Below are 25,033 nucleotides of genomic sequence, written 5' to 3'. Positions count from 1 at the left end.
TTTTTATTGTACGTCACCTTATGAAGCATTGTGTAGACCACAATTAGTACATGGCGGTTAACTTATAAGGAGAGTTACCTTTCTCTGCGAAGTCCATGTTAGGCTCAGGTGCATTCTCTTCTTCTTCATCTTCAGAAATGATGTAATAGAAAAAAGTTACTTTAGGACTCAATCGTTCAATATTGTCTCTATTTAAGTTTCTTAAATAATTATTAGACCTTTGACCAATTTTTCCACCAGAATTTACCCGGTGATTATCAAGTCAAAAAAGATGCTTCAAGAACTCACAAAATGTTTTAATATCTTAAATACCTAATCAAAACCGCAATCACTTTTACCTTTGTCACTAGGCACTGGGATCTCTTCTCTTGTTACTTGCTCCTCAGACTCACCAGCTGTGTGAAAGGAAAGTTTACAATTACAATTTTGCATAATTACAGTCACGGTTTTTCTGTGCGCTGGCAAATGAATGTGAATAAGTGGTCTGCAGAACAAACCCGGCCCATGGCCTGCTATTAAGCCAGCAAATTGACCCAATTACTTGTGAAGCTCATAACACATGTTATACAGCGTATTAAAATGTGTTTCTAAAACTCGCAAATCATTGTCTTTACCTTCTTCAGTTGGTCTTTTGTGTTCAGGTTTACTTTCACCTTCTTGACCTGCATGAGTACGATTGAAAATGAAATTGAACTTATTGAATTATGTTCATTTGAATACTTGTAATATTGCAAAGTGAGCGAGAATTGTGGGTGGATCACAAGGGACAGCACATAACCTGAATATTCGATAATATTAAGATAGCGCCTTAACCTCCTAAGGACTAATCAATAACCACTCTCTCTGTCTCCTTTACCTTGGTCACTAGACACTGGAATCTCTTCACTCTCCATCTGCTCCTCAGGTTCACCAGCTGCGTGAAAGCAAAGTTGTTCATTAGAATGAATTATAAGTTCCTTTAAGGATTTCATCGAGAATTACAGTCATTTTCACTGCGTTGTCTAACACAAATGCCTTCATATAGATACGGGAGCCTTGATATACATCTGACTCACTGCCCGCTATCAAGCCAGAAAATTGGCTCAGCTGGATGTTAAGTTACGAAAAAGCTTGTCCTGTAGGCGGGAATAAATGCAAGATATGTTGGACAGTCTCAAGTTCCTGAAAAGCGATTAATTTTTTTTACCTTTTCCAGTTGGCTCTTTAGGCTCAGGCTTACTTTCTTCATCACCTGCGCAAATAGATTTAGAATAGATTGTGTTAATTCAATTATATAGATTTGATTAGAACCTTCGAAACTTTTACATAAGGGGTCAACTATTACCTACTTTTCTTCTTAAACTTCTTTCAAAAAAAATTCTTTATTTGATGAAAAGGACACGAGCCCTCAGTCGTTCAGTCTTGTGTTACCCAATCTTCAACAAATTCTTTTGTTTTACGAATGTGTTTGGAAAATTCTCCACTATAGCTTTTCCTGTGACTTATAAGATAAAAGAGATTCTTCAATAACAGGGTGCCTTGGCATCTCGAGTAACTTATCAAAACTATTCTCTCCTTTACCTTTGTCGCTAGGCCCTGGAATCTCTTCTTTCTCCACCTGCTCCTCAGATTCACTAGCTGTGTGAAAGTAAAGTTGTTATAAAGTTGCATAGGATTTCATCGAGAACTGCAGTCACTGTCACTGCATAGGCTAACACGTCGTCAACTAGTTACTAGGGTGTTTATAGATGACCCGGCCAACTGCCCGCTATCAAATTAAAAACTAACAAACTGGTTTATGCAGTGATGACTCTGATTTCCACCACAAATAAGAGTCGATGTGCCAATTTTTCGATAAACGTGGTTACCCTGTTTCTGTCGTTCAAGCGGGTTACCACCGCGCCCAACTTATTGATCGACATTCAGCACTACAAACGTCGCATAAGGAAGATTCCGACCGCATTCCATTCACTCTCACGTTTCACCTTCACAACCATTCAGTTAAATCCATCATTCTTAAAAACTTTAAATTACTTCAAAACGATCCAGAGACAAGCACTATCTTTTCGCAGCCTCCCCTCATTTCATTGAAACGCGACAAAAACATAGGCAATTTTTTGGTCAGAAGTTCTTTTCAGACTAATGACCAACCAGGCACTTTTAAATGCACTCGTGCACGATGCAAAACGTGTCCTTTCATTCACAACACTGATAAAATATCGGGACTTAAACGATCCATTAAGATCACCGATCACTTCACGTGTACCTCCGCCAATGTAATCTATTGCATAACTTGCACTTATTGCAAAAAGATATACATCGGCGAAACAGGCAGAAGGCTAGGTGACCGATTCCGAGAACACCTTCGAGACGTGGAAAGGAATGAAAAGGACACATCGAAACCAGTCGCTAGACATTTTAATTTACCTAATCATTCTAAGCAACATATAGCAATCTGCGGTCTTTCCTTACACTTAGGTAGCACGGAAAGCCGTAAAAATCGTGAACAAAAGTTCATCTTTCAAACCGGCAGTCTAAATCCCACAGGGATCGACAAACGCTTTTCATTACACTAATTTTATCTTGTTTTTCTCGTTGCCATGTTCCCACCAATAACGTAGCTCCATTTTCTGCCTTTAAAAGCACACACAACCCACAATTCCTCTATTCGCTCCGACGAAAGGCTAACGCTTGAAACTTCAGCTTTTGTAATCGTTACGGTGGCCAATTTACCACTTCAACTTAGTTGATATATCCAAATTATTTCGTTACTCCCACCGACGCAGCCCTAAACAGTTTCTTTGGAAACTATCAGCCTTTGTTCATTGGCATACATGTAGTTAGTCGTTAACATCATGAAAAAATGACTTTCAATGAAGGTGCAAATAAATGAAACACTCGTTTTTCTAGAACTACTTTATATTGAAAGTATTCAGATGATATGAATAGTAAGGTATTGTGCTCATTTAGACCAGCCATAATTGCTATATATTTCAGCTGTTGTATCAACAGGTGTAAGTTACACTGACGATGACTGTCTATCATTTAAGAAGAGCTCTTGCAAGTACCCTTGCCTCCAGTCACTTCTGTTTTCTGTCTGTAGATCCACCATAATAGTTAATTCCAAATAAAATAGTACTTTAGAGGAACTAGACAATTTTGAACACGAGAACGGTCCATCGGTGTTAAACACTTCTACTTACAGAGGTAGTCAGTTATTACCTTCTTTTTTAAGCTTCTTCAGAGAATGATTAATTTGATAGAATAGTGCAATGTTACTCAGTAATATTTTGTTTTAGTTAAGCGTTTTTAAAAAGTCATTAATCTTTAGCCAATATCTCCAGTAGAATATTTCCAGTGACTGTCAAGGTAAAAGTGAGGCTTCGATACCCTAGAAAGTGACTCAACCCCTTGAATGACCAGTAAAAAATCATTTTCTCTCCTTTACCTTTGTCACTGGGCCCTGCAATCTCTTCGCTTCCCACCTGCTCCTTAGATTCGCCAGCTGTATGAAAGTAAAGTTAGAATAAACTATGAATGCTTCAAGGTTATGGTTTGGACTTATGTCATAATGTCATATGGACTCTCACAGTCACTGTGTAGGCTAACACAATTCCTGCCAAATAAAGATATGAAGCGGTCTACATAGAAAACCCATTGCCCGCTTTTAAGCAAGTTAATTGGCCCAGCTAGCAAGATGCCAAGTTCATGAACAGCATGCACTGTTAGCGAGAGTAAAGGCGACATATGTTAAACAATTAGGAGTTCAAAAATTCAATTCATTGTTTTTTAACTTCGCTAGTGGGTTTTCCAGGCTCAGGCTTAATTTTTCCTTCTTGAACTGCACCAATAGGTTTAAAATAGACTGCAATAATAGAATTATTTGCATTTGATTTCTTTCACTCGCTGAAATTATCGAGAACTCTGGGTGGGGCACCAAAGCATAACGTCAGTTTTGGAGGGTGTTTAGACATTCAGCTGTTGACTACTATCACTTCTTAAAATTTTGTTGAAGGACCAACAATTTTCTTCATAACTTTTGTCTCTGTTACCTCTCGTCGTGCGGGATAAGTGCGATGAGTGCATACCTTTGACCTACTTGTAACTGCCCCGTCAACATTTTCAAAGCGTTAACAAAAAAAAAGTAGAAATCATAAAAAAATAACTAAAGACCAAGCTGGTGTTAGCTTTCCCTCAGAATTTTTTTTCTAACAGCCTTGAACCTCATGTTATCGATGTAAATCGATATCATGATATCGTGTAAATCAGGGTTCTACCGATAAAACGCCTTATAATCGCGATATATTTTGAATGTTGCATCAGTAGCTATAGGTTATACCTACAACTCCTGTCCGTCATAAAAAAGTGTATTTAATTCAATTTAAACTAGCACTTTCATAGAACTAGGTAGGTTATCAACATCAGAGCCTTGTATTGGTCTGTAGACACTCCTACTTACATAAATAGTGAACAATTAATTACCTTCTTTTTGTCTTCTTCGTCGGTACTGGCTTTCTCCATGGTGAACAGTAACTGCAGATTTAAAGAGCACATTTCATTTGACTGAGTTGCTGGTTGTTTCGTAGAGGCTCAAAAGTTAATTACTCAACTTATTCGAGTCTTGCTAACAAGTAGACATAAACATAACTACGTACCAATACAAGGTAATTTGTTACGAGAGCAAGAATAGCTCTATGCAACATGCACTGACGAGCCTCAGATATTACAACATACTCATACAATTATCTTACTTTAATTCAGCCAAACTAAAATTGATCCTTTGAAGGTTTTAACCAAGTGTTGCTGATTTCCTAATTAGACATTTATTTACGAGCACCTTTGACATGCATGCTACTAGTTTTGTGCAATTTCCTTTTGTTCGTCAGTTTAACCGGCAATTTTCTCTGACAACCGCAAACTTGCCAATAAGAGGTTTTTTGATTGCGCTGATCCGTTAGGTTCAGTAAGAAAGGAAGGAAATACCAACCTACTCTCATGAACTCATGCATAAGACAGACTTAGAATCTGTGATTTGATTAGTGATTATGACGTTAAAAATACAGAATACCGATCTTGTTTGTATGACAGAAAAATAAACAGTACAGTCAAAGATTCCATGCACCAGCTTGGTAGTACCATTCAATACTTCGGGTGGTACAAAGTATTCCTTAATTTAATGTTCTTTAAAATAGTGTACTTTCCTTCAAAATAAATGAAAATTAAAATGACCTTGTACCTTTTACAGTCTTTTTAGTGGCTGGTCGGATGTCAAAATCATCGTCATAATCTGTTTCAAGGAACAAGTGGAGTAAACCATTACATGATGCTTTTGGTTAATGCATTATACATGCTGTAATATTCTTGTTTATTATCCAACTACACTCCGTAGAGTAGAGATAACGCCCAAGACGAATACAAATATCACACGTTATTTGTATTTCAGAGAGCCGGTTAGACAGGTTTTCTCGAATCGCGCAAGCAACGAAGTGGATTGAAGTTGCAATTTATTTTTCTGACGATGAAGAGTCGGAATAGCTAGCAAATATTGATTCAAGTTTATTAGATAAATCGAACGAAGAAAAGCAGCTAGACGACAATGGTATTTCAGCATTTATGGAAGAAAATAGAAACAGCAAAACGACAAAGCGCCAAGTCCGTTCCGCGGCTAGGCATACTTCTGTCACGCACTCCCCGTAAATAAATATCCGAAAAATTCGCCCGCACTGAAATAAAAATTTGGCTTGTTGGATTATAAATAACATATTAGACGTTTTTGTGTGTCGTATTGCTCAGTATTTCTACTCGTTATTTCTATTTTGACTCGTCCTACGGGCTCGTCAAAATACGACACAACCCGCAAAAATACTCAACCCTACTACACAGCGAAACGTCCAATAAGATATATGTATTCTATTATTTATGGATTGATGATTGTATTACTAAGTAATCCAGTTATTAAAAAGAAGACCTTACATACTTTTGTTCAAGTTTACTGTTAGCTTTCCATTCAGAACTGGACGCACGCAAGCGTAAAAAACTTGCACCAAAGCTTAGAAATCGCGTCAAATTAGCGGAGTTCTCGATGGATACAAACTTGTTATGTTACACAGCCTATATTTACATCTGCAAGATTGTGAGTTTTATTTCAATTAACAAGTAATAATACCTGAGGAAGATGCACTTTCATCCCCTCTACAGGCTTGTTCCATCGCTGTCGACAAAGTTAAGGAATATTTTAAGTTGGAGTTATTTATCATATAATAAAACCAAAAACTTAAAACAGAAAAATTATAAACAATTATTGGATGAGGTTTTTGTGATATCCGGAATAACCAAGGTAGAGGTAAGTGTTATTAGCCGAAGCCGAAGGCTGAGGCTGATAACACTAACCGAGAACTTGACTGTTCCGGATATCACAAACACCTCATCCAATAATTGTTTTATTACACATTCGCCACTTTTGTCGATCTGTTAGTATTTTCCTAATCTTTACCTTCAAGTAATTTCTCAATTTCTCGCTGGGTCGATGATGCGAATCGAGAAGCCATTCCTACTTCGCTGTCCGTAAACTAGACATTGCTCCACCGGAAATCATACATTGCGCGCGCAACCCACAGATTATTTACTAATCTGTAGGTACGGATTAGTGAATAATCTGTAGGTTGTGCTGTTTCCCAGAATTAATTGTGGGCATTTAGCCAATGAGAAGACAGATGGTGACAGCAATGTATAATAATTATCAATATAGACGTATCATTCGTTTACTACGGCTGTTTCGTATATGGGTACGAAGGTATCTTTCCTTCTATAATACACTATGCAGGTTACTAATGGAAAGGGGGGAGATCTCAAGGGTAGGGGGGTAGAAAGTCCTTAGGAAGACTGTCACCAGAATTTTTAGTGTTATCTAAAGAAAAATATAAAGCTAGGTGAACTTGGTTCTCTCCATGCAGTTATCAACCAAAAGTGATAACACCAAAGCTCATCACATTTATAACAGGTGGGAAAACCCTTCGTCGATCTTTTCTCTGTTCAAACTCACATAAAGAATGTATCAGAGTAGGAAAGGAATGTCGTGGTTTCGCCCTAGGTATTTCAAATTGAATTTGCAAATATTCTGGTAAATTTAGTTAATTAGGCTACATATACCTGCCAAGGAAGTTGAGCTACAAAGTCAATCCCGGCATAACCATCAACATCAGTATTATGGTTGCAAATTTTTCGAGTGTAATAATTTCCTTGGTATTTTTCCCATTTGATTGTTTTAATTTAATTTTTGCAAAGTGCTGTTTTAATATAAGTACACAGACGGAGTACTGACCTAGTTGCGGCTGAGGCAATTCAGGGACTTCCTCTACTGGGATTTCATGGTATTCTATTTCTTGCATTTCAATATGTTCTCCTATGGGCAAAAAAATAGGCGAAAAAAAAAAGATTATAAAAGGGAAGAAAAGAAAGTATAGATAAGTGACATTACAAAAGGTTGCTGAGGAAGACAGGGGATATTTCATAGGTAATTACATTGAGAAGAACTATATCTTTACCCTCCTCGTTGTTAGCATGTGCACCTTCATTTCCAAAATGTCCCTGCTGATCATTTTCTGCTTCTTCTATTTCATAAAACAACAACAATAAATCTGTCTCGATCTTCTATGATCCAAACAGAGAATAAGCCACTGCCAGGCTTATCCAAACAGTTATTACAATGAAAAACATTCTACTAGTCAGATTTGTATCTTTACCTTGAAACTGAAGACAGAGATTTATCGCTTTATATTTTGATAGTAACTTAAAAATGTCCGCTCATATTTCTATTAAAATGGGTTTGGTAAATGGCACCAATTTGTTTCAACATTCCAAGAACATGGTTTTGGAGATACCAATCTCCATAAATTTAATTGAAATAAGGATTTCTACCACCGAAGCCCCCCTTCCCCCATGAAACTTCCTTAGCCCCTATTTCTACCCTTGAATTCAGAGTCACTCCCTTGCCTGTTCGTGCTTTAGCTCCTCGTGTTCTTCATTACAATCCCATTTTGCTCATTTCAATAATTTTCTCAGTTAATCAAAATAAAAAATGAAAAAATACAGATCACTTTTTACCATTTCAAAGCATTTTCACTCTTATCCCCCTTGAAAGCCCTCAACGCAAAAAAATTTGAACCAAGGCACTAACAGAAAACTTGCACAAAAATTGTTAAACCTTAAAGTTTGTTTATTTCGAGGTGTGGAACACCATTATTGTTATCATTGTATTTTAAAATAGAACATAAAACTGTACCTTCTTGATTTAGCCCTCTGTTGAAGAAAGATCGAACATTGGACCACAGCTTCCTCAGTTTTGGTTTCAGTATAGCTTGCACCTACACATCAGAAATTTATGGGATAGTTAGTGTGAGACTCTTGAATAATTAACAACTATTCACCGAAGTGGAGGTGGTTAGTGGTGGATATTTACCAAGCCGCGAAGCGGCGAGGTAAATATCCACCGCTAACCACCGACACTGAGGTGAATAGTTGTTTTAGTATATACTAAAACAGTGAGATAATATACACAACCAAAAAATTATTTTAATTCATACATTCCAGCAACGATTCCAACATTTTCCCGCGCGTAACGATCTAACGCGGCTGGGATCGCGGTAGGTGATTTTTTGTTGTAAAAACTGCCGTCACGTTTTTTCGCTGACAGATAAAATTTCCTAAGACATTTGTTTAGCTCTGGAGGCGACATTTATTCAAATGGTGTCGCAAACTCTTTCTGTATTTGAAACCATTCTGTAAAAAATACCATTCAACTTTGATTTTCAAGTGATCAAGTGAGGTTACGCAAGATTAATTTGCATTTGTAAACAAAACCTTTTTCTCATTGGGTTTATCGATAAACTCCCGGTTACCATTACCTTTAAACACGGCCAAACCAAATTTAGTCGCTTTCTCTGTGTTTTCAGGGACTGCTTCGTCGTTATTTGAGTGATTTATTCGCTTGTCACGGATGCAAACCGGCACGCCATTTTTTCCCGAGTTGCTCGGAGGTAAATAGCAAAGGATATTCGGAGTTTGACTAGCCAATCAGAGCGCGCCTTCAACGCTATCCACTGTTTTAGTATATACTAATCTCTATTATATTCAAATTGCCCATAATATCAAAAAATGTTTTTCGCTCATCTAATTCTACATTTCACCAGATGAACTTCTGCGAAAAAAATTTTCGATTTGGATAAAACGCAATTTTTTTCTAATTTCTTAAAGACATTCCAATTTACCGCCATTTTGGTCCACCATTCGCACCAGTCTTCCTCGGTTTAAAGTGAGTCGTGACGTCGTGACGTAGGTTCAGGAACACGTGATTTTGGGTTCTGACCTATCTGACTTGAAAACAAGTGGGAATTTGCTTCAGAGTAGTCTCTATTTAGTTTCAAATTCCCGAAAGGTGCGTTGCCGCTCTTTGTGACAACGTTGGTTTTAAACTTAAGGTCAAGTGAGGTTCCTGAACTTACGTCACAGGCATCAGTCACGTGATCATTTTGAGCACGTTACTCTTGTGATCAGCGGTAGGGGTCGACCGCAAGAAAATAGAATTTTGAACTTTGTAAAAATTCGTAAAAAAAACTGCGTTTTATCCAAATCGAAATTTTTTTCACCGAAGTTCATTTGGTGAAATGTAGAAATAGATGAGCGAAAAACGTTTTTAGACATTATGGGCACTTTAAGTTGGTCTCCATGGTCAAAATCAACTCTTTTTCAATTTTTTTTTTTTTTTTTTTTTTTTGTCAACCGTCACAGTTACAAAATTAAGTTGTCAGCCTGCTCTGACACGAAAGCAGACTTAAACATGGCAGTATGCCCTATTCAACAGTAATAAAAAATAAACCTGTTACCTGCGGAGTAGAAAGCGTATACAGCAATGGGTTGACAGCTGAATTGATCGGCAGAGCGAACACTGCAATCCATACTGCCAGATCTCCAGGTGGATCAAATGTTTTCTCGACGTGCGACTTGATGCCGATAGCAATGATTGGTATCCAACACAGGAAATCGGTCAGAATAATGAAGAAGACTCTTTTGGCAAGTGCTCTTTCTCTTTTTGCTTGGGGACTTTGTGCTCTTGCTCGTATTTCACGAATAGTTCCATGCGCTCCGAGCTGTTTGCTTGACGACCATGATTTCAACAAGATGGCAATGTAAGCCACCATTATGAAGATAAAAAGAGAAAAATTCAAAACGATAAAGATGGAAGTGGAGTATTCCCAGCCTTCTTGTAATTGCGGGGAAAGCTGAAGGGGCAGGCACACTACGTTCTTGCCATAATACCAGTCACCGAAATAGCGCATTCCAGACAAGGGAAGGAATGCCATAACGCCTCCCACCAACCAGATGACTGCACACATTATACGAGTCTGCCTTGGTGTAATTTTTGCAAAAGTGTAGGGAAACACAATGTTCTTGAGCCTGTCCCATGCAATCAAAGAAATCATCATAACTGACACCTCACTTGAAAGGATAGACATGGCGCCATTGAAATGACAAAACCAGCCAGTGCGCCACTCATAGTCGTGCAGGTAGTATTCCCCCGACCATTGCAGGTCTTTTATAGCTATAATGATAAGGTAAATACCCATGATGCCGTCTGAGATACCCAGATTCACCAACATGATAGACTGGACCACATTGTTATCAGGGAAAAAATACTGCCACCCAACAACAAATACGGACCCAAACAGGGACAGAAGACCGACAACCCAAAGACTTCTCCTTGGAGCAAGGTTACGGAACATGGATTGACAGCTTGCGAAGTTGTCATTAAAAGAATAGTCGCAATCGGCATCCTGCCTGAAAAGATCGAGGTGGCAGCACATTAGGTTGGTGTCCAAAGTCCTGGATTTGGAAAAAAAAAAAACAAGAAGAAATATTTAGCATTACTAACAAATTTACACGGATAGATAACACTGGGCTCTCAGTGATCTGGATGCATTAAAGGTTAATGATCTGCAAGCAATTAATAATTATTGATTGATTGATAACATACTCTGTTATTAAAACAACCTTTTAGAGGGGTGACTGAAGTAATTGTTTATTACGGATGGAATCTTACACTCTGATAATGTGCGTCAACTGCTGGGTGAAAAGTCCTCTAGGGAGCTCAGCCATTAGGTTGTAGTGCATAAACCTGCAGTTTTGAAAAATCATCAGGAGAACAATAAGTTGGATTATAAAGAAATTCAACCAAAAATATGAATTCGGCTCATTCCAAAAAATGTATTTAGAACAATGAAATTCATTTATTAGTGTTAAAAAGAAAGAAAGCGCAAAAAAAAAACCCGAGAAAAATAAAGAAAAAACCCTAGAACCCTAAATATTTCGTAAGAAAGCTCAGCTTTGTAATTTAGGCAACTAAGTTTAGTTCCTTAGATTAAAATAATACATTCTCCGTACACTTACAAAAATCGCAATTCCTGGGCATAGGTGAAAGTCGTCCTCGAAACGTTTTGTATCTTATTGCCGAAGATATCTCTAAAACGAATAACATAATCAATCATAGCTAGTAAGTAGACAGGGTCTCACGATTTTGTCAAACATAAATCAGTTAAACATTCCTTTGTTAATCAGCTTATTTTTATCTACTTGATATTAAAATTTGTGAACTAAAATCTCAGATTTTAAATGATTCTGTTAAACTTTTTCCCATCAATTCAAGTATTCTAAATTATTTTGGATTTGTGATTAACTGTACTCACAGAGCCTTGAGGTTTTTGACGCCTTCAAATATTTTGTAAGGAAGAGCCTCGATTTTGTTCTCCGAGAGATATCTTAAACAGGTGAAAGAAATGAAAGAGAAATAATGAAATGTGGTAACATGATATGATTGCAATTGGGTGTGATACATTACATTTAATCGATGACAGAGTTAACATTACAATAATCTTGTAATTTTTCTGTTATCAACTGAGTTGATAATGTAAAATGGCCTCCGTAAAGAATTTAAAAAAGCTCACGTTTTGAGCGTTAGCCCCTCGCCAGAGCTGCATATGGTTTGCAAATCCGCTCATATTGGGAAAAAGGTTTCAACTCTGAGTGTACTTACAATTCGATCAACTTTACCAAGCCCTGGAACTGATCTTCATGAAGCCTCTCAATTTTATTGTAGTCTAATTTCCTGAAGAAAGCACCATGGAAAGTTTAGACTGACATACGCAGATGTATCTGTGGAGTGATTTCTTCAACGCTGCTGTTTTTTTTTTTCTTCTGAATCATAACTGAAGTTCCGTGACGGGACAGAAAACGCATGAACTGTAAGTACCTCTAATTGTCCCATACAAATCCTTAGAAAACTTTTCTAAGGCTTTGTATGGGAAAACGGGAGGTACTTACAGTGCCCGCATTTTCCGTCCTGTCATGAGTTAAGGTAATGGTAATAATTTTATCCAATAAAATAACTCCTAATTTTTATTTCTTAATCTTCAAATAAAGACATCAGACATAAGTATAATGTTCTCAAGGTTAACCTCGAAAACTGCCAAGTTTATTTTACAAGAGCCTTAATGAGGTTTAATGTTTAAGCTGAATTTGAAAAACAATTGGTGATCCATTTCCTGTTGCAAATGTCAAACTTATTGGCTTAGTTTGATCCACCATTACAACAGTATTATATATAACATTTAAGAAAAAAAAAACCTTTGCCTTCTAAAAGTAAATCATAATTACAGTTGTCATAAACTAGGAAGCTGTTGTAATTAACGCATTCTAAAATTTTCAATTAAGTCTTTGATGTCAATAAGAATCTTACAGAAATTCTACCGCTGTAATATTTCTGAAGATGTGCGGTGGCAGATTTCTAAGCTCATTGTTTGACAAATCCCTAAAAGAAATCACCATAAGATTGTTACAAGTAATTCGTTAATGATAGATTTACCATGTAAACTGATTCATAAAATAATAATTAATACCGCTTTTTGGTGAAAAACTTTCAAAGTGTTTTTTCTTTGTGTAGCGGCGTCCCCTTTTCAGTTTATTTCTCCCGCATCCCTAGGGCATATTCCCAGAAAGAAGGCTGATGTCTTAAAATCCAGCTCAAGAAGACTCTAGCGTATTATACTTTCTGAGGACGCCATAATGTAGAGCAACAAGAACATGAGAACATCTGTCAACATTCTTTGAGAAAAAAGAAATTAAATGAACTATGTTTCCCAAATACAAAATGAGAAACAAGCCGATCAAGGAAAAATCCACCTTCGACTTTTTTGGGGGGAAACTCCTCACGGCAGTGAAATAATAAAAAAAAAATGGCACAAGACAAAAATTGCAACCCCACCTGTAGAAGAAAGATGATATCGAAATGCAAAGCTATTTCTATCAGTAGAACTATTATTATTTTTTATCATTACTATTATTATCATCACTATTTTCATTACTTATATCACTATTACTATTTTATCACCATTATTATAATCTTTATTATTATTTCTATTATTATTATTTCTATTATTATTATCAACATTATCACTGGCCCAGCTGTAAGTTAATGGTTTATCATATGTTAAAAACTGATACTTTATCCAGCAAAAAGAAATCAAGGAGTTAGTGAGGCTGCGAGTGAAACATACGCTTCAACTTTTAAACCCTCAAGTACCTTAACATTACTTAACAAGGCACATCAATTGCATAAAGTAGCATTCCGTTACTCATCTAATCAGATGGAAAACTTCAGGATGTTTGAGCTTTTACGACTGTGCTTTTGTAAATAATGTTTTAAAATTGACCATTTGGTTCTACCCAATGATCTCCTGTGTTGAATAATTATTTCACTTACAGATATATCAGCTTGCAAAGATTGTTAAAAAGTCCGTTTGGCAAACTCTTCAACTTGTTATTTGACAGATAGCTGATAATGACAATGGAAAATTTAATTTTCGTTAGGTTTGCAATCTAAAATTCATAAGTAAATCAAAATAAATACAGATGCTGTAGTATACCGTTTATTCAAGTCCGTTAACGGAAAAGAACTAACACAACGCATCTTGACTCAGTTTCGATTAAAACAGCTGGTGAACAAACCAACGCGGGGTGAGCGGACCTTGGATTTGGTCTTAACGAACCTTCCCCCTCTGTACCACTAGACGTCTGTACAGACTTTTCCGCTTTTCGGACTCTCAGATCCCAGTGTTGTCATATTGTGCACTAAATCGAGACCTGTGAGAGAGGGCTCTATGAGAAAGCAGATGTCGGGCCGCGACACACGCGCTAGCTGGAAACTCGAACTCAGTCGCTATTTGTGCGGAATTGACTGGTCGCTTGTAGAGAGCACGCAGGGTTGCGCAGCCAAACTCCAACTGTTTACGGACGTCGTCAAGACTGAATTGGACATTACAATGCCCGTCAAAAAATCCAAGATCCACGCAACGGACGCGCCCTTGGTTTCTCCAGAGTTTAAAGAGCTAGTCAAGCTGCGGCAAAAAGCGTTCAGCAACGGAGACGTCAGTCTTTTCCATTACTAGGGACCTTACGCAGTCAGGACGGTAACACCAAAGAAGACTTCGATAAAAAAATGAATTTCTACTCTTAGTTAGAATTTCAAAAATGGTTGCAGGAGCTTACTGTCTTATACGGCGCCACAGGTCAACTTTAGCATGACGTATAGAAGTAGCGTTGAGTTCCAAATGGAAATTAAAATAATTTACCGTCGTGGTTTCGGTTCGCAGACGACGCAAATTTTGGCGATTTCACGTTGTTGTTTTGCATAGGACGGCTAAGAAATATACAAAGTTTCAAAATGCACGTCCCGAGCTATTGTTCTGCCAATTGGATGTCTTGTTTTTCCACGTCTTCGTTTCCGTCGCTGTCGTGGTTGCGTAAGGTCCCTACTATCGAAACGCAGTAAACCGAGAACGTAAGGCACTCCGTGGAAGATTTTACGCTTCAAAAGTTAACCAGCTAAAGTATACCAAACCTAGCCAATGGTGGAACTCCATCAAGCAAATTGCGGGAATGACTCCTCCAACTGATACCGACACCGTTACTTCATGTTTAAAAATTGAAGGCACTGAAAGCCTCTCTGAGTACAACATCGCAAATATGATCAACGCTGCGTTTGTTGAGCATCTGGAGTCCATTCAGAGGTTAGAGTTTGTTCCTACCCCTGAGGCGGAATCCACGCTGTTTACTATTCCTGAGTCATAAAAGTGATGTAACATATCTACTACCGAAAAATTCTATATTCTATATAAACCAGACATGGAAACGCTCAACAAACGCAATGAACTCGTATCAACTTGCAGGCATAAGCGAACTTTTCTCCTTAGATTCAAACGCATCCTTAAGAACCAATCATAGATTAAATATTGTAACGATCATGTTGCCGATGTATATAAACTCAAGCGATGCTGCAGTGTATATGGAATTTAAGTGATGAGTGGACAAACTTCTTTTCGGTCTACGAAACAGACCTGTATTAAAGTTCATATGCAACTTTAAATTTATTGAGTAGAAAAACATTGCTTTTACGGCTCCATTACTGATAAGAACTGTTCTGGATTTATCAGTGTGGAACTTATCAGAAGTTATCGGGCGAAGCTCATCACCTTAGTTGTGATTTGAGCACTCTCGCATGGCAACGTGTCTGCACTTGGTCCCACAAGTGTAGCTCCCAGGCAATGGTTTATTCCAGAGCTTGGCCCAGTGTCTGCACTGCACTGATGAGACCCACATAGGTCGAAACAGTGTGCACTGTCTGCAGTTAGATAGCTCTCGCTTGGCTTTGCCTTTTGGCTACCTTGCGACTGAGCACTCTACACTGGGGTTGCCATGCACGCAGCCTTCGGGCGAAGCTCATCACCTTAGTTGTGATTTGAGCACTCTCGCATGGCAACGTGTCTGCACTTGGTCCCACAAGTGTAGCGCCCAGGCAATGGTTTATTCCAGAGCTTGGCCCAGTGTCGTGTCTGCACTGCACTGATGAGACCCACATAGGTCGAAACAGTGTGCACTGTCTGCAGTTATATATATATATATATATGTATATATATATATATATATATATAAGAAGTCGTTAATGGAACTCTCAGGCCAACAAAGGTGCACCGCGCCAGGAGGATCGATAAAGATTCACAGTCCAAACCTCACAGCTAACACGAACGTAGAAAGTTTAAAAGATTGCGAGGATGGACAACTTCTGACGTAAAAAATATAAAAAGTATTAATAAAAAACGTCTCGGTCAGAGACCTTCTTCAGTTATTTACAACTTTTGAAATAAGAAAGAGCATTAAATAGGATCGAAGTGCTAATGATTACGTAATTACATAATAAATAGAATAAAAATAAAAGAAAGGAATTTTATTGAGAAATAGAATTTGCTATAATTTATTTTCCATCTTATCTTAGGCGCTACTAATTGATCATTCAAAGGCCCTTTCCTTGGATTTTGTCGGCCCTTTAGGTATGGATTGGACTCAGAAGCCCTGCCAAGGGATCTTATTATGATTAGTATCATTTAAGGGCCCCTCCAGGGATTTTGTTGCAATTTTGCCCTTTCGGGCTCCAAAGGCCTTGTTTTGGGATTTTGTTACGGTTTACAGTTGTAGTAAAAAGTGGGCCTTCCCTTTTTAATGCTCGCCGCATTGCTTCTTTGTAACATATTTAGTATTCTTATCTCTTAGTTTTTAGAGTTTGTTTCTTGTATTTTGTCCATTGAGTTCTTTGTAATTTGGTTTTTTGTTAACTTTGTATTAGCACCAGTTCATTAGACGTTATCTGTAATTACGTAATCATTAGCACTTCAATCCTATTTAATGCTCTTTTTTTATTCAAAAGTTGTAAATAACTAAAGAAGGTCTCTGACCGAAACGTTTTTTATTAAAATTTTTTATATTTTTTAGGTCAAAAGTTGTCCATCCTTGCAACTTTTTAAAACTTTTTATATATATACATGCAAACAAACGTAAAAAGCTTATCGTCGAATCGGAGAGTGCTCTACAATCATGGAGCTTTGTAAACAAATGTATATGAAAATAAGAATTAAAACCTCGCACTAAAACTTCGCACTACAGATCTGTTTCGAAAGAGTTAAAAAGTCCTGTCCTCCCTCGTCAGTCTGCACCTGAACAATTGCTCTAACATAGTCGTACTCTTCTCCCTGGTCCACGTGATCCGAGTTCAAGCGGGACAACGCGTCCGCTATGTTAGTCTTTCCTGGGCGGTACACTGCTTGAAAATCATACCCTTGTACCCATCTCTCCATCCTGGCGCAGGGTCTTGAGGTACTGAAGTATATACGCTTTATAGGCTTGTGATCGGTATCCAAATCAAAGTCCTGTCCAAAAACATACATTTTGAGCCATTCGCATGCTCAAAACAAGGCCAGCGCTTTCTTCTCCGTTTGGCTGTGGCGCCGTTCCACGTCATTTAAGCTCCTTGATGCGTACAAGAGAACTCTCCACATTCCTCCTGCTGCTGGGTGAGAACTGCCCCTAAGCCAACTGGGGATGCATCAGCAATGATTCGCGTTCTGCAGCCAACCCTAAAAAGAGCCAGTGTCTCCGCCTGGGCGATTAGACGCTTTAGTTTCTCAAAAGCTGTTTGTTGCTCTTGGCCCCTGTGAAACACGATACCCTTCCTGGTCATCTTTTGAATTTTTCTCTAACGTCGCCGTCCGGTCGTCCTCCGTTAATACTGGTTGCTTGAAAAGGACCAACACACAGCAGGTTCAGCGCCTTAGCAGTTTCGCAACCTAACAGCATACGACCATTGCCTTCAACCACTACGAAGTCAGCCTTGCTTCCGTCTTTAAACCCAGCTTGCTTTACATCCGCCGTAAATATTCCTAGGGTCGGTAAAGGTTGTACACTACCACAAGCACCATAAGCAAAAAGTTCTTTTGAAGACTTGCAAGGTTCACACTTGATCCTCTTCTATCTTGGTAATTCCCATGTCCGCTGTCCCCTAACATTGCATGAAGCTCCCGAATCAACAACAACATCAGGTACGTCCACAGCACCGATGATCAGCGTTACCAACGCCCCTCTTTGTTCCTTGGGGTCATCCAACTATTCCACTGAAAAGGCATAAGCGGGTCGTAGCTGGCGACCTGGTGTTGCAAAATCTTCCTGGTCTTCCTCTCCGGGGCTAGGTCCTCTAGTCACTTGGTTTACCTCTCGCCCCAGTCGTCCGCGTCCACGTCCACCCCGACCAAATCCACTATTACTTCTGCTAGCCCGACCATGTCCGCGTTTCCGATTCCTTGTTCCTTTGGATCCCGACTGGGCACTGCCTCGCTGATAGTGTTGAGGGCCGTTAACTTTGAAAAGGGCCTATCGTACCGCACTTCTCGCAAGCCTGACCTCACGCCGGGCACCTCTTATCCAGACTAAAGTGTCCTTTCTGTCCGCAACTAAAGCAAGTCTTCTACTTTCTGGGATTTTTGTTCCCATCCACTTTTCCTCTCACCGCATTGACTTGATTTGCCTGGTCCCTGTTGTATTGCCTCAGTTGTCGATCAACGGCTAACTGCGATCTCGCAACCTGTAACAAGTCATCCAACGTAACGGTCCCTTCCTTTTCCAGGAACCTCTGGTGCTAATGCCTGGAGTAACACTTGTCTATGAGTTCCCCGTCGCAAATGTAGTACACCGCGGTGAAATCGAAAACCTTTTATTCAAGCCCGTTAACCGAAAAGAACTAACACAATAAATTAAACATATATATGCAAGCAAATGCGTAAATCCCGATCGTATTACGTCACTTGCATTTTGCACACGTGGGTATTCTATACACTACAGATGCTGGTCATCAAAAACACTGAAAGCGCTGAGTGAAGCCATATGCATGCAATGTGTGTCTTATAGTACAGAGCATCTTTAACAGTTACTGAGTTCATTTGGCTGGCCTTTTTCCAAGTAAAAGGTAAGAGGCATCTTACAATTTGAATTTTGTTAGCACAGTGAACGCTGTTGTCAAATGTTAGTAAGCCCTAATTCTCTCTCGATGATTATTCGAACAAATTGCAAAATAAATTATCAAAGTCATGATTTAAGAAAATGCCAGAATGGCTCAAAACAGAGAAAGATATCCCATAAAAAAAATACAAAGAGACTTCAGCGTGTGCAACAATTTCCGCTTTGTGAGACCAATACCTTTGTTAAATTCCCATTTCAGGAAATTTTAATTTTGCAGCATAAACATGATTTATGATTAGGAAATCTGCTATGGGAAAATATTTTACTGAGTCTGCATTTTCTGGCAGAAAAGAAAGGTATCTTACTGGCACAATCCGTGTTAAACGTATGCTATCAATGATAAGGTATGATGTTTACGCTGATATCATCGCTGAAGCATTTTGTGCAGTTATTGATTCAATTCCAGAGGAAAGTTCAGAATGAAAATAACTTACATTTCTTTCAGACTTTTTAGATCTTGAAATAATTCAGGAGGCAATTCAGTGATGTTGTTGTCTTGTAACCATCTGTGTTGAAGTAAAGAAACATCACCTTTTGTGTCACAGAGTATCTAAATATGTGTTGTATGCAATCTAGTTTTGTAAAAGCGGTGATATTACCGACTTCTCTTGTAGCCATTCAATGGAAAGGCAGATAAGAGAAAAAAAGAAGAAGAAAATAAAAAACAAAGGATGCACACAACAAAGGGAAATGCTGTTGCCTTTTGAGAACAATTTTGTCGTACAGCTGCATAATTTTATCCACGAAAAAACAGAATTATCACTTTACAGCTCTTGAGTTTACAACACAAGGTAATGCGAGGCCGAATACAAAATAAAAAAGCACGATTCAGCGCATTACAATGTTAACAACACAAAAGTCAAATGAAGAATGTTTTCTCAAACCGATGCATAGTTATGAACTCAAATGAGTCTCTCAGTTCTAAAAGTTCTTAGCATGTAAAATACTTTGCGTTAGAAAACATACCGATCGACTCTGTCTGCACAGAACCATTTTGACACTACTTTTTTATTATTAATTTCAAAACCTTTCCAGTTGTAAAGACCTGTTCTGTTTCATCTTACATCCTCGTTTATGATACGGAGTGAACAGCTTACATATAGCTACATGAAACGTGGACAAGGAACTCCTTCCAAAACACTTCTGTTAGAATTACTTACAGTTCCTCTAAAATTGTCAAGTTTTTGAACGCACTACCATTTAGTCCTTTCAGGTCATTGTCATTCAGGCGTCTGTGTATTTTACCGTATGTAACTAATTAGCTGTGTTATCATACAGACTTTCATACTTTTAGGGGTTGTATTCGGTGACAGTTACTGGACCTCATTGATGTTTTGACAATACAGAAAAAACAAAGAGATCGCTTCACTTAGTGGGGAGAAAACTAACTAAATAACTTCATTTTTAATACCCTTTGTATCGCACTACAATATATTTAAACTAACATGATTTAGAATGGACATGTGTCAATAATGGAGAGTTAACGGAAATTTTTTTTTAAAGTGCCCATAAACCCAAAAATTATTTTCGCTTAAAAAATTCTTTCTACAATTCTGAGCAAAATGGCGCAAACGTTTTTGCTTTTGGTTAAAAGCCGAATTTTCTATGAATTTTTAAAGTGGCGGAAAAATCGAGATTCGAAAACCCATGACCGAGCAGCGGAACCTGCCGAAAGGGAATGAATCGAGTGTAATTCCTGACGTAAAACCCGGACTGTGAGCTTCGCGTGTTGTGACTTCCAACAAAGCTGACATTATAACCAATGTGCACTTATTGATAAGCTTAGCAACGACGGGAGTGAAGTTATCGCGGCCGGCAACTTACCAGTCTCGGACTTTTTCTATACCATTTAGGCGCTTTTGGACCGCCTTCTCCAGGACCTCTTCCTCCTTTCTGTCTCGTTCATACAACTCTATCCATTCCTCGTCCGCTAGCGGATCCTCGCCATATGCCTCGTGCGTGCCTTCCTCATCGCTGGACGCAGAACTCGAGTTTGGTGAACCATCAACTTCCAAGTGGTGATCTTTCATTTCTGACACTTCAGAATCTGAACTAGAGGTCGGAATGTAGTCGTTCGAAGCCATTTCTTGATCAACGTGTGCGCAGAAAACAAATTTCAACCGAATAAAAATGGTTTTCAACGGCGCACAAAGAAAACTATGCGTCTCCAGCTCGCGTCTTCTTTGTTTTCTGGGTTTTACGTCACTAGTCCCAGTCTCCCTTTTACTCGGTCGTGGGAAAAAAAACAAGACCTAAAAAAATCATAAAAAATTCCAGATTTGACCAAAAACAAAAATTTTTGCGCCATTTTCCTGAGAATTATAAAAAATGTATTTAAGCAAAAAATATTTTTGGGTTTATGGGCACTTTAATGACGGCACTTTAAAATCCCTGTTATACAAATAGTGAAATTGCATAAACCTTCATTCGAAGAAATAGAACCGACTTGGTGATTCCCTTTAAAGGTAGGCGAGGGTCGGCTTAACAGTTTATGTTTTACGTAAATTCTAAACATGGCGAAAAGAGGAATCTGATAAATCTGTCGAGGGTGTCTAACACTATATGACATATCGATAAAAAACTACAACAGGAAGGAAAAAATAAAGGCGGTCAGACGCTTTTAGAGCTGTTGTGCAGCTAAGGTTTGAGATCTGAGTTTCCAGTCAGCAGGCATGAAAGTTGGCTATTAATATTAGCCGTAGGTGGTTTCATTTTTGGGATTAAATAACTACATATTATTACATGAAATATTCAGAGCAGATTTTCATTGTTGTATTTATTCTTTTATCGTTTTAACTCCATCTTGTGATATCTTTACGTTCTGCAAAAAAGTCTAAGACTCGCAGATAGTAGAGTGATACTTACAAAAACTGCAGTCTTGTGTTTTTGTCAAAGAGTCCTGAGGGCAGGTGATGCAATTGTGTTTTAGACAAGTACCTAGAAGTGTAGTAAAAATTTAGCATAGGATAACACAAGATGAGAAAAATAATTAAAAGAAAAGTTATGGAAGCTACATTCCATTGAAAAGATTAGCGTTCTAAAATAACGAAACCAATTTGAGCCATCGCAAAATGTGTATCTAAAATGATCATAAATGAAGCTTGGGATAAGTCCGCAATCGAGGGCGATTACTAGCCAAGTAATCGGAGTTGTCTCTACTTTCTTTTCACGATTCCTTGGTGTTTGATGATAAACTTTGCATAGGAAGTAGAATCAACGAATAAGCAAACAAAAGATTCTCATTATCCCATGACTATGAATCAGCCTTCACAAAAAATCGGAATGTCGAGGCAGCGTTTTTGGGTGCTGATGCTGAGTACCCAAGCCCCTAATAGTCGCACGCGCGTTTGGTATGCTTTGGTGTGCAGGCTATGATTGGCAAAGTTTACAAGATATAACCAACCACGAAAGGTTTTCATTTTACTCTGATACTTTTAAAACTGAATGCTATAATCAGTGATATCTGCAGATGTCAAGAAAACTGGGGGTTTGTCAATACAGGTGCACTCGGTGGTTGCACATTTTTAGGAATAGATAAGATGATAAGCATGGGAGAATGAGTTGTAGTGCAATCTTGTTAGGCTAACAGAGAGATTTGTACATTTTTATTCACATATATGTACTTTGGGAGTTACATTTCAAGAAAATTGTAGGTTCTCTATTCACCTCAGGAATAAGTTTGCCGCAACTAATAAATGCCTATATGTTCTTAGAACTCTTAAGAGGGAGGGTTATTGTCAGGCAGAGTTGGATAAATTATTCAGCGCTCCGGTTCCGCCTAAACTTACGTACGGAATATCAGTAAATGGTTCATCTCCACCAGAACTTACTACCATATAATGCTTCCTGGATCGTTGTTACAAACGTAGATACATGTCTTCTCCGGTTTCTATTATCAATTGCCCAGATAAGTCTGATATAGGTATCTTCAAAAAATAAAGTGCGTGGGAACATCATCCATTGCACCCCTCCCTTCCCAGGATTAACTCTGCTACCCGTAGTCTTAGGCAAGTTAAGCCGGTATATCCACTTTGCAATACCTAGCGTTTTGAAAATTCTTTTATTAATAGACTTAGTTTTAAGCATAACTAAGCAATAAGTACGTATGGTGCACGATCCTTCGCAGTAGATAGCGGTATTTATGCAATAGCGAAAATCAGACCTGAAAAAACTCAGGCCTGTACGGGATTCGAACCACTGACCTCTGCGATACTAGTGCAGCGCTCTACCAATTGAGCTAACAAGCCATCTGGGAGCAGGCCGTTAAGTTGATTCGTAATAAACCCGTGATAATAAATCAGATACAATGAATATATGAAGTTCATATATTTTGAACTGCGGTATTAAATACGTATGATGCACGATCCCTCTCAGTAAATTGCGCTATTTATGCAATTGGTCTGATTTTCGCTACTACATATTTAGCGATATCTACTGCGAAGGATCGTGCATCATACGTATTTAATACGGCAGTTCAAAATATATGAACTTAATATATTCATTGTATGTGATTTATCATCACGGGTTTATTACGAACCAACTTAACGGCCTTCTCCCAGATGGCTTGTTAGCTCAATTGGTAGAGCGCTGCACTAGTATCGCAGAGGTCAGTGATTCGAATCCCGTAAAGGCCTGATTTTTCTCAGGTCTGATTTTCACTATTGCATAAATACCGCTATCTACCGCGAAGGATCGTGCATCATACGTATTTAATACCGCAGTTCAAAATATATGAACTTCATATATTCATTGTATCTAAGCAATAAGTAATTAATACATATTTTAGCCCATTACACTTTATATGTAACACTTGATATGTATTTTATCAGTGAAATGAAGACTATTTATTTATTTATTTTTATTTATTTATTTATTCGTTATCACTTTGTTTTTAAAGTAGTGATACGTCGATACACTAATGGTACACGATACGGTTTATAAATTTGTTTAAAAGATTTGTGTTGTCTTTGCTAAATCTCAAATACATCATCGTAGTTTCCTTCTTATAAGATTTGAATGATCGTTTACTATTTTTTATCTGCAGATTCCCAGCATTGTTTATTCTATTCTCAAGGACTTCTTTATGCCAACCATTAGGTCTAATTATACCAATGTAGAATTTTTTATCGGAGCGTATAAGAAAAAAGTTTTTTTATAAGCTTTCAAAAGGTACTCAAACAGATGACATAAAATTTAAACGAAATCTAAGGAATAAAGGCATATTTTACATTTGCAATCCTTCATTACTAGTTCAATAAAGTCTCGCCAAGATGATAAAAAACCTACTTACAGCCACTTCAAGGCGGTATTCGTGGCGAAAATATCAGACGGCAGATCTCTCAAGGGGTTTCCAGACAATTGCCTTAAAGATAGAGACCAAATGATTAGAAGTGCAACTTAGAACTTGTTAATTGTTACGGATATTTTCAATCGCTGCAGTGCTTCTTTCTCAAGGCTGCTTGACTAAGGGTAGTGAGACCGAATGGTTAGATTATTAGAACCCGGGGGCATGTGTTCAACCCACTCTACCTTAGCACTCATGGAATTTCTTTAATGTAGTGGCCAGGTTCACGCCGTAGCTGTGTTCCGTAAATAGCCGAATGGTCCTCTTCCTACCAATTGGGATTTTTACCACTATGATTAATTTCCTCTCTTTCGCTTTGGCCCTGTTTTGCCCATTAGCCTGGGACTGTCAATTAAGGTATTTTAGCATCAACATTTACTTTTTAAATATACATGATGTAGCCTCTTTAAACCACCTTAATTTAAAAGGCCATTTGGGTTAACGTATGCTTAAATGCAGTCTTAACGAGGCTTTTCACAAGTTAATGTGATTTTCAGATATTTACAGGCGGATATTCATACGGATAAACACAGATCTGATCTACAAGTATATTTTTTAAAACTTCTTTGTGCGCCTTTGGTGTCATTTCACATGAATCTCGCATGTACCGTTCATAAATACAATTATACCCTTACTTACAGAAAAAGCAGACCAGTCTGGGTTATAAAAATTCCGAGAGGCAATTCGTTGAAATGGTTGTAGCCTAGATTCCTACCACGGGAAAAAAGAAACAAGGCATTCATTAAGTTAAAGCGTCTAAAT

The 25,033-nt window shown here is 38.1% G+C and overlaps 2 protein-coding genes and 3 long non-coding RNA genes across 5 annotated transcripts in view; all 5 read right to left on the bottom strand.

Annotated features, from left to right (window-relative positions):
* Window positions 1-25,033, bottom strand: part of LOC148739809 (uncharacterized) — a 118,265-nt gene that overhangs the window by 1,856 nt on the left and 91,376 nt on the right. The gene's annotated exons all lie outside the window — the stretch shown is intronic.
* LOC148739817 (uncharacterized) lies at window positions 44-6,192 on the bottom strand. Its single transcript, XM_088747958.1, has 10 exons — window positions 6,146-6,192; window positions 5,216-5,266; window positions 4,462-4,512; window positions 3,428-3,484; window positions 1,561-1,617; window positions 1,187-1,231; window positions 836-913; window positions 615-693; window positions 339-395; window positions 44-129 (listed from the first exon to the last, which is right to left on the bottom strand). The coding sequence occupies exons 3-10, from the start codon at window positions 4,498-4,500 to the stop codon at window positions 44-46; spliced, it is 498 nt and encodes a 165-aa protein (XP_088604084.1). The 5' UTR covers window positions 4,501-4,512; window positions 5,216-5,266; window positions 6,146-6,192.
* On the bottom strand, window positions 7,301-8,684 carry LOC148739816 (uncharacterized). The gene is made up of 3 exons (XR_015996263.1): window positions 8,261-8,684; window positions 7,524-7,589; window positions 7,301-7,381 (listed from the first exon to the last, which is right to left on the bottom strand). It is a non-coding gene; the product is annotated as an uncharacterized LOC148739816 (long non-coding RNA).
* Window positions 9,747-11,508, bottom strand: LOC148739815 (G protein-coupled receptor GRL101-like). The gene is made up of 2 exons (XM_088750379.1): window positions 11,075-11,508; window positions 9,747-10,857 (listed from the first exon to the last, which is right to left on the bottom strand). The coding sequence occupies exons 1-2, from the start codon at window positions 11,167-11,169 to the stop codon at window positions 9,828-9,830; spliced, it is 1,125 nt and encodes a 374-aa protein (XP_088606505.1). The 5' UTR covers window positions 11,170-11,508; the 3' UTR covers window positions 9,747-9,827.
* Window positions 11,990-19,718, bottom strand: LOC148739814 (uncharacterized). The gene is made up of 4 exons (XR_015997437.1): window positions 19,362-19,718; window positions 13,790-13,861; window positions 12,767-12,838; window positions 11,990-12,136 (listed from the first exon to the last, which is right to left on the bottom strand). It is a non-coding gene; the product is annotated as an uncharacterized LOC148739814 (long non-coding RNA).

The sequence above is a fragment of the Stylophora pistillata genome, chromosome 2, assembly GCF_964205215.1.
Source record: "Stylophora pistillata chromosome 2, jaStyPist1.2, whole genome shotgun sequence".
In the NCBI taxonomy this organism is placed as follows: domain Eukaryota; kingdom Metazoa; phylum Cnidaria; class Anthozoa; order Scleractinia; family Pocilloporidae; genus Stylophora; species Stylophora pistillata.
This window is presented reverse-complemented; position numbering and strand designations above follow the sequence as displayed.